A 13,168-nucleotide genomic window follows, 5' to 3' on the forward strand; every position below is an offset into this window, starting at 1 on the left:
GTACAGTGTCTGACACATAGTAAGTGCTCAGTAAGTACAATGAAAGAGAAAAACAGATTTTAACTTAATTTAGCTGCAATTTCTACCATATCTCGGTCTCTGCTTTTGAATAAAGCAGAGAATCTAGCTTCCTGTTTGTGTTCGGGGAGATAGAGCAGGGCAGTGTCTGAATGAGGGTCACTCTGTTTCATTCTAAAGCAGCGAGGAATCGGAGTGAGGTAGATGGGCAGAGAACCAGCGTGGCTCAGTGGAAAGAGCACGGGCTTTGGAGTCAGGGCTCATGAGTTCGAATCCCAGCTCTGCCACTTGTCAGCTGTGTGACTGTGGGCAAGTCACTTCACTTCTCTGTGCCTCAGTTACCTCATCTGTAAAATGGGGATTAAGACTGTGAGCCCCACGTGGGACAACCTGATTCCCCTGTGTCTACCCCAGCGCTTAGAACAGTGCTCGGCACATAGTAAGCGCTTAACAAATACCAACATTATTAACCTGGCTTTCAGTTTGTGTCTGGGGAGGTATGGGAGCAATGAGGCAGGGAGGGAACTGAATTCCTTGCACTGACTGAACGTGACACTGGGCGAGGCCTGCAGATCCTGGGCTATGTCAGCAATCAGAGCAAGACATATCTCTGGATTTTACTAATTGAAGTCACTTGGAAAGAGGGGTATACCTGTATTGGACAAAGGCATCCTACTCTAAATCATTCTTATAGACTGGAAGCTATTTGTGGGCAGGGAATGTGTCTGCTGTCATCCTGTACTCTCCTAAGCTCCACACACAGTAAGCGCTCACTAAAAATGATTGAATGAATATGGTGATCTGAATGTGATTCCCATATCTCTGTTCCATGCAAAATATACAGAATCTCAAAGGGAGAATCCAGGTGACCCCAGGTGAACTAATTTTTCCAAAGAGGCACTTTCCTATCGCTCTTACCTCTAATACTACCATTCCAGGTTCCTGAATTACAGTAATATTTTTGAACACTTTCAGTGCTGGCTTTTGCTGGACTTCTAGTTCCTCCACATCACCTGAAATGAGAGGAATGGCTTACTTTGGGATATTGAAGGCAATGATTTGTGGAAAGAAATATCAGGATTTAAAGCAAAGAAACTAATTTCACATTTCAGTTTTCAGAAATAATAGCTCCTATGACTTTCAGAAGGCTATTTAAATAAAATTGGAATTGACTACTTAAGTAAATTCAAGAATATTAATATCTAAACAAAAATCCACATACTAAGTAGCATTTATCATGAAGATTAAATTCAAACTAAGTCTTTAAAAAATGTGTATATATATATTCCTTGATAATAGTAATTATTTACATTTATTAATATTTGTTCCCAGACTGTTCTAATCTCATGTTTAAGTATGATCTGTTCTCCTTCCTACTTAAGTTGTGAGCTTCTTGTGAGACAGGGACTGTGGCTGACCCAATGCAAAGAACAGTGCTTGACATGTAGTGTTTAACAAATACCATTATTATTCATTATTAGTGTTTTAAACATAAAGCACAAAAGCATTTAAATACCCCGTAAGGATAGTTTGCTGCCTTGTGGCCTTAATAATAATAATAATGTTGGTATTTGTTAAGCGCTTACTATGTGCCGAGCACTGTTCTAAGTGCTGGGGTAGACACAGGGGAATCAGGTTGTCCCACATGGGACTCATAGTCTTAATCCCCATTTTACAGATGAGGGAACTGAGGCACCGAGAAGTTAAGTGACTTGCCCAAAGTCACACAGCTGACAAGTGGCCGAGCCGGGATTTGAACCCATGACCTCTGACTCCAAAGCCTGTGCTCTTTCTTAAGTAACTATGGGTATTGTAAAAGACTGAACAAAATTTTCATAAATTCAATGGTAAATTCAACTAACATAGATTTTGAAGATATTTAAATCTCAAATAAAGCCAGTTACTGAGTGTATTTACTGAGTGTCAACTGTGTGCAGAACACTCTATGTACAGCACTATATTAAGTACTTGGAAGAGCAGAATACAACAGAGTAGGAAGACAATATCCCTGCCCAGTAAGGAGGATATACACTATAGAGGGAGAGAGACATTAAAATAGATTACAGATGGATCTATAGAAAAGTGCTATGGGGATCAGGTGAAAAACAAAGTGCTTAAGGGTATCAGATCCTCATGCTTGCTTAGGTAACTCAGAAAGGAGGTCAAATAGGAAACGTGAGGGCTTGATCAGGGAACAAACAAAACAAAACAAAAACCTCTCAATAGTTGGATGATTACATAATTATGGTTCAAGTCTATTCTAGTGGACATAACAGCAAATCAAATAAAAATCAAATTTTATTTTTTTAAAAATTTCATTTGTTTTGTCTAGAGACATGTAAACTGTCTCTTTGCCTAAGTCTTCAGGCAATCATGAATTTTAATAAAAATATCACTAATAGTTTGCTTTCTTGACATTCACCTTTAAAATGCCATTAGTAAGTGAGGAGGGGGCTGCTAAAATTTTAAATTGCTCCCCAAAGTTGGTTTAATAACATTAATAAATGGCCAAAAATAAGATTTCTTAATATTATTGATTCTTTGGGAATTTTTGGTTATCATCTAAACCATTAAAAATGGCACGGGTTTACCAGGAAAAAAAACCAAAGACTGACGATGTCATGACAAACTGCAAACTGGGGAGCTGACTGTATTCTATATTCTGCCCTAAAAATACATTTTCACTAAATAATAGTAATAACAACAATAATAGTGGCATGTATTGATGGGGCCTAGTAAATGCACTTACTATGCACTAAATGCTAAAGATTATGAAACAGAACAGGGCACAGGATGCTCATAATCCATTTTATTCCCATTTTAAGGTGAGGAAATGGAAAACCCAGGGAGATTAAGTGATTTGCCCTTAATAACATCTTCTTCTTCCGCTCCCTTCTGCACCACCCTTGTTTTGGATTTGAACCCTTTATTCACCCCTCCCTCAGCCCTACTGCACTTCCGTACATATCCACAATTTATTTCTTTAAATGAATTTCTGTCTCCCTCCCTTTTTAGACTGTAAGATCCTTGTGGGCAGGGATTGTGTCTATCAGCTGTTGTATTGCAGTCCCCCAAGCTTAGTACAGTGCTCTGCATAGAGTACATGGTCAAAAAAATATGACTGACTGATTCCCCGAAGTCACAGATTAAGTCAATAGCAGAGCTAGGACTAAATTCCCAGTTCCGTATTCTTTCTCCTAGAATGCACTACTTTTTAATCCTTGGTCTCCCTACAAACCATAACAAAGGTTCTAAGTGTGGGGTAAATTAATCTTCTAGTTAGAGAATGGACTCGGCAACTGAGCTACGCTGAACTCAGAACTTTCAGACACTCTCCACCTATCTTGTGGAACTCCCTCCTCCAAGTACACCAGGCCACCACTCTCCTCATCTTCAAAGCCTGAATAAGGTCACATCTCCTCAAGAGGCCTTCCCTGATTAAGTTCGCTTTTCCCCAGTTCCCTCTCCCATCTTTTATCTATGCATTTGGATCTGTGACCTTTGGCCATCTGATATTCACCTCACCGTCATCTCCACAGTACTCATGTACATAACTATAAATTATATATGATAAATTATTTATTTAATGCCTGACACCCCTCCCCCCGCTGCCCAAGATTGTAAGCTTGCTGTAGATAGGGAACATGTCTACCAACTCTCTTGTACTGTACTCTCCCAAGTGCTTAGTACAGTGCTCTGTCCACAATAAGCACTCAGTAAATACCACTGATGATGACTGACGATGATGAAATTCGACGATGAGATTTCACTGTGCTCAAGATCAAATACACCTAGGGATTTCTTATTCTCGCTTCTTATGTATACACAGAAGAGTCACACATTTGTACTTTAGTAACATCCTTAGGTCAGAGAGAAATTAACCAAGATGGCACAATCATAGACAGTAAAGTCAATTTAATTCTGACATCACAGAGACTTCACACAAATACACACCTGTCAGTTTCTGTAGCTGATAAAGCAACAAGTTGAAAGGGCCAGTATAAGGAATGGCTTGAGTTTGTTTTACAGTGCTCATAGCTAAATCAGTGTAATCTAGAATAAAACAGAAAGAAGTGCTTTCAAGAATTAATACAATCATTTCCAATAAATGAATAGCTTTGAGTAATGAGAAATGGTAGGTTCTACCATCTTCCAAGTCTATCGAGAGTGAAGTGAGAGGAAATAATCTAAGGAAAAGGCACAGCACCAATATTTTTGATCATACAAATTGAACGGTTGGGGAGTTAGGTTGTTTCCTTTATCTTTTATGAATCACTTTTTCACTATTGGCTTCAGAGACCTCATTTAGGTATAAGGATCTGAAGGTAGGAACCCTCTTGCCTGACAGACTTCAGGGAACTTCAGTTTGTATTTTATCTTGTGAGAAACAGTGTGCCCTAGTGGAAAGAGCCCGAGCCCAGGATTCAGAGAACCAGGGTTCTAATCCAGGCTCCGCCACCTGTCTGCTCTGTAACTTTGGGCAAGTCACTTCATTTCTTTGTGCCTTAATTCCCTCATCTGTAAAGAGGGGATAAAGACTGTGAACCCCATTTAGAATATGGATTGGGCCCAACATATTTTGGTCACTAATGCCGATTACCCATAAAATTTCAACACATAGTGAACATAAAATAGGCACCACAGTAATCTTATTATTTCAAAAGATTAGTTTCTGGCATGTCAAAAGTTTCTACAGGGAAGCACACCTCCAACACTCCACTCTCCAAAGGAAAAAACTGGCAAATGGCCAGTGAGTAGAGTAAAATGTCTTCATGAAAAGGATTCATACTACTTCAAAGGAACAAATATTCCACAAGGAATTTCCTTTTCCAATAATTCACTGTGCTTTTTCATACTGTCCCAGGAAAGTAACTGGCTAAGTTTCAGGTATATACCATTTAATTATCCAGTCATTTTGCTCTCATATAATAACTGATCATAAACTGAAAGAATTTTCAGTTTTCTTTCAATGCTGAATTGACCTAATAACTGAAGTATTTTAAATAGAAGAATTAATTTTTACTTACTGGAGAGGTCACACGGAGAAAGTATGTGATAATTAAAATTTCTTTTAACCAGTATCCCTGAAACACGCTGGCCTTGTTCTGGTTTTTTGTCTGCCAGGAAGCCCATAACCTTGTTTTTTAAAAATAAAACAATTATTGAAAGAGAATCTTAGAAATTACTAATTCAGATGCTCACTCCAAGTACCATTTTATTTTCATATTTCGAAGTTGTAATTTGGGATTATTGAACATTGAAGTTGTGGGAATGTCTGCTAATGATAAACACATTGCTCTTTGTCTCTGTCCCCTCCTACTCAGATTGTGAGTGCCTTTCTGCACACTGACCATGGGCTAATTGATTGTCCTGTACTGACCCTGGCTCTCAGGACAGTACTTTGCACACAGTAAGTGCTTGATAAAAGAGCACTTGATAAAAGATGATAATAGTAGTAATAATAATGATGCCTGAATCCAGGGTTGTCCAAAATGAATTTGTAATGTGAAAACAACAAAAGTATGTTAAGAACTTGAGATCATTATTAATAATAATTGTGGTATCTGTTAACCATTTTTTGTGTGTCAAGCACTGGACTAAGCGCTGGGGTAGATACAAGATAATCAGGTCCCATATGGGGTTCACAGTCTAAGGAGAAGGGTGAACAGATATCGAATCCCCATTCTGTAGATGAGGGAACTGAAGCAAAGAGAAGCTAAATGACTTGCCCAAGGTCACAGAGCAGGCAAGAGGCAGAGCTGGGGTCAGAATCCGGCTCCTGTGATTCCCAGGTCTGTGCTCTTTCCACTGGGCCACGCTGTATTATTGCTACATGATGCATAATGTTTGGTTCTACCCAAAAGAACATGTCAGGCAATCATGAGACCAAGAAAGAGAATGTCAAACCACCATGGACTTTCATTGTTACAATCCAGCTACAACTCACATAGTAATATAGTTACGCGTTTGGAATGGCAACAAGAGGGCCTCTCTCTAAACCCTCAACAAATCTGAAAGGGTCTTTGACCAACTCATCTCAACAAAAATAATCCTCATATTCCACCTAACCCTGCGAACACCACCACCATCCTCCCTATTTCACAAGTCTTGGTGTTATCCTCGACTCAGCTCTCTCATTCAACCCACACGTTCAATCTGTCACCAAATCCTGACGGTTCTACCTTCACAGCATCGCTAAAATCCAACCTTTCCTCTACATCCAAACTGCTATCATCCAAACGTTTACCATCTCCTTCCTTGATTACTGCATCAGCCTCCTTGCTCACTTCCCTACTTCCTGTCTCTCCCCACTTCGGTTCATAGTTCACTCTTCTGCCTGGATAAATCGTAGGTATCTCCTCCCCATTTTACAGATGTAGAAACTGAGGCACAGAGAAGTTAAGCAACTTGCCCCAGATTATACGGCAGGTCGGTAGCAGATCTAGATTAGAACCCTGCTCCTTCTGATTTCCAGGCCTGTGCACTTTCCACTAGACCACGCCGTCAGCCTTCATCGCACTTAGGTCCCAGGGCCAGTTTTTCCCAAATTCTGTGCTCCAGCATTCAGAGCCACTGGCTGTCACGACAATCCTACCTCGAAGACTAGTCTAATCATACAAGAAACACAAAAGTGTGGTCTGTAATAGTTCTTTCCAGGCAAGTTTCTAAACCAAACCGTACTCTGCTAAACCCATTTGCAATGTCCTGGAGATCTTAACCCACAAATTACTTTAAATAGCATATCAAAAGTTAAATACGTAATAATGCCTCTGCTTCGATTTTGGTGGGGAAATGACAGGAGGTTCTAACTGCCTAGAGGGATATTTACCACAGTCCATAAATTTCAATGCTGAATTTGGGCCCCAGATTTTGCTAATGAGATATTCCTAGCATGTAGAGCAATCTGAAAGGAATGAAACCAGATTGACAATAACAGACCAGTCTGAATGAGGATTTACCTTCAAAGATTAAACACGCAAACTAAGCTTCAGTCTCATCAAAACATAACCAAGTCACCATGGCATGAAGCTGACTGGCCGTGAGGGTCTCCTGCCTCATTCCATTTCCCCTTTGACCTTTTTCGATTCTCTGAAGGCAGCCAGACTCGGTGGGGCCCAAGTTCCTGGGAAAAATCCCCTGGCTGTGCCCCAGCAGCTGCTGGAGGCCCCCGGATCTGACATAAATTCGGTCTGGAGGAGCAAACAGTGCCAGGACTGCGGCTGCTTTTGATGCCTTCATCGCGGGTGGTGACAAACACTGTTCTTTCTGCCAAAGGTTGCAGAGCGATTACCAGAGGGAGGGGGGCAGGAGGTTTTAGTGGGCTGTTTTCCCCTCAGGTTGGGGAGGGAAGTGGTGAAAGGGACACCAGGGCTCATTCTAAGTCAGTCTTATTGGTTTAGCACATCCCAATTGCAAAGAACAGAAGGATTTTGGTTAAAATTGTTACATTCCTACCTTGGCTAATTTTTCCCCTCGAAAGTTTAATGTCACAGCTTCTGTATTCCTAGGGTTGTGGACTTCTATGTGCACGTCGTCATTATCTTCATATTCCCTTATCAACGCTGCTTTCAATCTGGCCATTTCATTCTGTTCTCCATGCACTAATATCTACACAAAGGGGTTAATATAGAGCAGAAAAATCAACTTTTATTTAAAAACACTTTATACACATTAAATATTAAAGTAAAGATATTACAAAACTTCCAAATGCTCTCAAGTGGAGGAAAGGGTGCAAACTAGGGGTTGGAGGTGGGAGAGTTGAGGCCGAGGCACAGTGAGAAGGTGATCTTGGGAGGAACAGAAAATGCCAGCCAGGGTGTACTAGGAAAGGAGACTAGTTAGAGGGAGAGAGCTGGTGATTGTCTTAAATTGTCAGGAGTTTCTCCTTCATAATAGTAACTGGATGTTTGAGATGCTCCAGCTTGGAGTCAGAAAAGCATGGGTTCTAATCCCGGCTCCACCATTTGTCACTGGGCAACTGACTTCACTTCTCTGTGCCTCAGTTTCCTCATCTGTATCTACCCCAGCTCTCAGAACAGTGCCTGCCACATAGAAAGTACTTAACAACTACTATGTTGATATTACTATTATTCATTCATTCAATCGTATTTATTGATTGCTTACTGTGTACAGCACTCTGCACAAAGAGCTTGGAAAGTACAATTCAGCAATAGAGAGAGACAATCCCTGCCCACACTGGACTTACAGTCTAGAAGAGGGGAGAAAGATGTCAAAACAAGTAAACAAGCATCAGTATAAACAGAATTACAGATACGTACATATAAATGCAAGTGGGGCAGGGAGGGGAGTAAAGAGAGCGAGTCAGGGCGACACGGAGGGGAGGGGGAGCTGAGGAAAAGGGGGGCTTAATCTGGGAAGGCCTCTTGGAAGAAGTAAGCCTTCAGTAGGGCTTTGAAAAGGGGGGGGAAGTGTGATTGGCAGATTTGAGGAGGATGAGCATTCCAGACCGGACGTAGCATTGCAGGACAGGCGAGAACGAGGCACAGAGAAGTCAGCACCAGAGCGGAGGGATGTGCAGGCTGGGATGTATGAGAGAAGGAAGGTGAGGTAAGAAGGGGCAAGGTGATGGAGAGCTTTGAAGCCAACAGTGAGTTGCTTTTGTTTTTTTTTATATAGAGGTTGATAGACAACCACTGGAGACTTTTGAGGGGGGAGAGGGAGGGTGACATGCCCAGAACATTTCTGTAGAAAGGTAATCTACAGATAATACAGAAGGATAATTGGGCAGCAGAGTTAAGTATGGACTGAAGTGGGGAGAGAAAGGAGGCTGGGAGGTCAGAAAGGATGCTGATGCAGTAATCCAGTCATGATACGATGAGTGCCTGTACTAACAAGGTAGTGGTTTGGATGGAGAGGAAAGAGCGAATCTTGGCGATGTTGTGAAGATGAGACCGGCAGGCTCTGGTGATGGATTGGCTACGTGGCGTGAATGAGAGAGCAGAGTCAGGGATGACATCATGGTTGCGGACCTGGGAGATGGGAAGGAGTGGTTGTGCCGTCCATAGTGATGGGAAAGTCAGGGAGAGGACAGGGTTTGGGAGGGAAGATATGTAGCTCTGTTTTGGACAAGTTGAGTTTTAGGCAGCGGGAAGACATACAAGTAGAGATGTCCTGAAGGCAGGAAGAGATGAGAGCCTTTATTACAGACTGTAAGCTTGTTATGGGCACAGAATGTATCTGCTAATTCTGTTGTTCTGTACTCTCCCAAGCGCTTAGTTAGTACAGTGCTCTGCACATATTAAATGCTCAATAAACACCATCAATTGACTGATTTGCAGTTTTGGGCAATAGGTTATTCCAATCTCGAGAGGAAAAAACGGAGAATGAAGGGAATAATAGTTGATAGTTTTATCTGACACACAAGTTATATACAAATCTTTATCTTCTGTCGCTAAAAATCACCTTTATCTTGGAACAATGTAACACATAGCATTCCCCATACCTTACAGACTCCTCCTCCTCCACCATAATCTTCTTATTTACCATAATCTTCTGAGGATTTACCTGTCAGTTCGATTTATTGATAACATTGAATTTTTTTCTGAAAAATAATTACATGTAGATACTAACCACATGGGGAGGCTTCAAAGCCCGAATAAATTCGCTGGTTTGTTGGTAGTCTGTGTGAGCAGAGAAAGAAATGTAATCTACAGACATTTTCAGGGGCAGCTTTTGTCCAGACATGGTTGTAATCTCTTCAGGTTCAGACATGATGTGCTATTGGGTGACACACACAGACACACACATAAACACACACAAAAAAATCCATGAAGCATTATTTTGGAAAACAAATCAATACTACTATAATGTGGATTTATGTTCTTTAAGAACACCCTGGTAAGAAAAACTCACTTTGTAGAACTCATACCATGCTGTGCTATGGTATGAGATGCTGTGTGTAGAGGCTATGTGTGCAGAATTATTTCTTTCAACCCACAAAGCCTTCTCTCCAGAGAGATGTGCATTATCGGAACAATGTCCCCTAATTCTACCAACATGTTCTATCTAAAGCCTATAATATGGTGTGTTAGAACTTAAGTGTATCTGTCATTTTCACACCTTCCTGCATTTAGTCCCCATAAACCCATCTATCCTCTCCTACCCCGAAGGAGGAAAGGTCTCTTAACATACTTTTTTAATAGTGAGAAATAATTGAATGCTACATAATCATTCTCCTAAAAAAGTAGTCACATATAAATGCTGAAAGTAGTCCTATATTTTGGGTGTTGACAGAGGGTAACAAAAGGTTACTACCCAAGGTCCTGAAAACTTGCATAAACCGCTTCCAGGAGGTGAGAATGTGGCCAATGGATATGCTAACTGCAATCATTCAACCCTGGAAATCCCATAAGTACACACAACCCATCCCTATTAGACATCCCTCCCAATATATTGACAAGCAAAGAAGGAGCAAGAGAACCCACAGTTATATCGGGTAAAGACCCCAAGTTTCAAAAAAGTAGAAACACCCTTCTTTCTCAGATGATATCAAATGGGGAAACATGAACAACTCTCGACCTTGCATTAGTCAGACTTTTTCAGCCTATCCTCCTACCATCTCCCAATCATCATTGTCGGTTAAAAAAGCCATATGATTAAATGAAATTTAATGAACACTATTTCACATGGAAAAATTCTACACGTAAAAAGTCATACTGTAATTCAAACTGACAGTATCTCAAGATAAATAACTCACCTTGGCAAGTGTCCCTTCTACACAATATCCTGCAATAATGACACCATTCCTTTTGTCTGTACACCAGCTCTCAAACAATTCTCTGGACAAGCCACTCTGCATCATTCCAGGGGAAGCCATCACCACACTGGGACCAATGTCATCAAAATGATCCATGCTCTGACAGAGAAAGAGAAATAGAACATGAGCATTAATTACCATGGGCTTATGATTATTATTGTTTCTAACACTTACGAATCACTTGCAACATGTGTCTTTTACTACACCCCTGAAAGACTTGAAGAAAATCAATTTGGAAAAGTTCCTGGCCCCCAGGGATGCACAGTTAAATTTTTTTTTCATACTATCTCATCATTTTCAGAAAATAAGCCAAATAATTTCTATTCGATTATAAATAGATGAACTAATACGAGCCCTTAAATGCTTATAAAAATACTACTTCACAGTTAAAGTTGTTGATACTAAAAAACTGCAAAGCCAATCTGAGAAAAAACATCAGAGTGAGGAGGACATAAAATGGAGGGGAAACAATTTTAAAATTGCTTTTTCTATTAAAAAAAAAGGATAGTGGAAAAAAACCTCCTGAATGAAGTCTCGCTCTGGCAAAAATTCTCCACAAAATAATCAGAATAAAGATGTCAAGAAATTAAATGAGCTTTGAGTCACCTATGGGAATAATTTAAAATAGCAGAAATTTGTGCAGTGCTGCTTTCTGAATCTCTGTTTGTCTTCCCTCCTTGTCTCTCCAAGCCTTTCCCATCTCTTCTCTGTGCTTCCTTGAGGTCTTCCAACTCCACCCCATTCTCTGTACTGATGCTCTGAGGTCAAAACGCACCTCTGAATTTCTCCCAGCACAGTTAACTTGTAGTTGCTCACCAATGCCATAGTAGTCGGGAATAATCAAAGGCACCAGGGTACTTGAGATGGGCATCTTTGTAAACATACCTATGGCGCTTAGGAGGAGAGAGATGCTAACTATGGGGAATATAATACAGTCCATTTAAATTACCTTAAAAGTCTACGTATTCTGATAGAAGAATTTCTTCAAATTTAAAAATTTGCAATATGCCAACATGTTAACACGCTCAAATAAACTATTACGGAAACGGAGCCATCAGTGGAATTACTGTTAGGAGGAGGAACAAAACACATGGAAAAAGCCGTCAGCAAACACCACCTGGGTGCAGAGTTGCACCTCTAGATACTGGAAGACAGACAAGGGCAGGGCCAAGAAAAAGGAACTCAATTCCTCTACAAAAACATTCATGTTTTTTGACAATTTGTGACTTGTAAATACTTGAAGCAGCAAAATTATATTAGAAGAGGGAGCTCAAAAAAGACACTGGGAAGATTCAAGGTACATAGTGCCTTTAACACAATTGCAATATGCACCCCATCTTTGGAGCGATATGTTTTTTTCCTGATTGTAGTCACCTTGAGGTTGCTAATGTGTTTGAAGACAAATGGATTATTGATGTTGATTTGCTTGCGGATTTTGTCATTCATCGCATTGACGTATGTCTGGTATACTGCCATGCACTTTTTGGCAAGAGATGATGCGTAGTATATGGGAATGTCATGGAGTTCTGGGTGATTCTGCCAGTATTCATCTATGGAGAACAAATACAGTTTTGTTGAGTACGTTGTGTTTTAAAACAAAAACTCATTTGAAAGCACAGGTTTTTCACGAGACCCGTAACTTGCCTTTCCATTAAGAAATAAAATCTTAATTTGATGGTAAACTTGACCATCAAAAATACATCTAAGCCCAAAGACACAATTTAAAAGTTGAACAAAACTATAAATTAGCCTTAAACAATACTTTAGGTTGCATCTAAAAATAATTTTCTGGAATAGCCCCAAAATCCATAGACTAACATAGGTCATTTAAATAACATTATCAAAAGAGATTATTTTCTGCATTGAGAATTATATACGCCCTCAAATAAACATTCACATTAAATCCTTAGCAGTAAACTCAATCCTGATGACAAACAAATGGTGAGACATCAGTCTACCCTCACCTGCCTGCTACTGTCGGGGTGAAGACTCGACCCGCTAGACCCAGGCATGGAGAAGCTGGGACTGTAGCCAGACCACCCAAGGAGACCATGTCCACTGGAGCTCCGGGGTCAGCGGGGCAGTGTGTCTGTCTATCCATCCGTCCCAAACCACCTCCATGGGAAAGACTTGCCCCACTGGAGCAAGGCAGGCAGAAGTCTACCATCCCAACATTTGCAGGGAAAACTTGGTGGTGACCACAGACCAGGGATCTACTGAGCGACTGTCCTTTCGGCATCAATGCGTTACTTTTGTTAATACTGTTGTTGCCCATTTATTATCTTTGCTGCACTCATCTTGCTTACCCTTTCCTTATGTGTCTGGCACCAGTTCTTCCGTGGTGAGCCAGGGACCAAGTCTGAATTATTAACA

At 40.6% G+C, this 13,168-nt stretch overlaps 1 protein-coding gene across 4 annotated transcripts in view; it reads right to left on the reverse strand.

Annotated features, from left to right (window-relative positions):
• The window catches only part of CPSF3 (cleavage and polyadenylation specific factor 3), a 40,961-nt gene that overhangs the window by 13,709 nt on the left and 14,084 nt on the right, over positions 1–13,168 (reverse strand). For all 4 annotated transcript variants that reach the window (XM_029051472.2, XM_029051473.2, XM_029051475.2 and 1 more), the window contains 7 exons: positions 12,170–12,345; positions 10,736–10,894; positions 9,610–9,756; positions 7,474–7,626; positions 5,046–5,154; positions 3,973–4,071; positions 937–1,031 (listed from right to left, as the gene is read on the reverse strand). In XM_029051472.2, the coding sequence (XP_028907305.1) occupies positions 937–1,031; positions 3,973–4,071; positions 5,046–5,154; positions 7,474–7,626; positions 9,610–9,756; positions 10,736–10,894; positions 12,170–12,345 (938 nt within the window). The remainder of the gene's footprint in view (positions 1–936; positions 1,032–3,972; positions 4,072–5,045; positions 5,155–7,473; positions 7,627–9,609; positions 9,757–10,735; positions 10,895–12,169; positions 12,346–13,168) is intronic.

This window comes from Ornithorhynchus anatinus, chromosome X1, assembly GCF_004115215.2.
Source record: "Ornithorhynchus anatinus isolate Pmale09 chromosome X1, mOrnAna1.pri.v4, whole genome shotgun sequence".
NCBI classification, from domain to species: Eukaryota; Metazoa; Chordata; class Mammalia; order Monotremata; family Ornithorhynchidae; genus Ornithorhynchus; species Ornithorhynchus anatinus.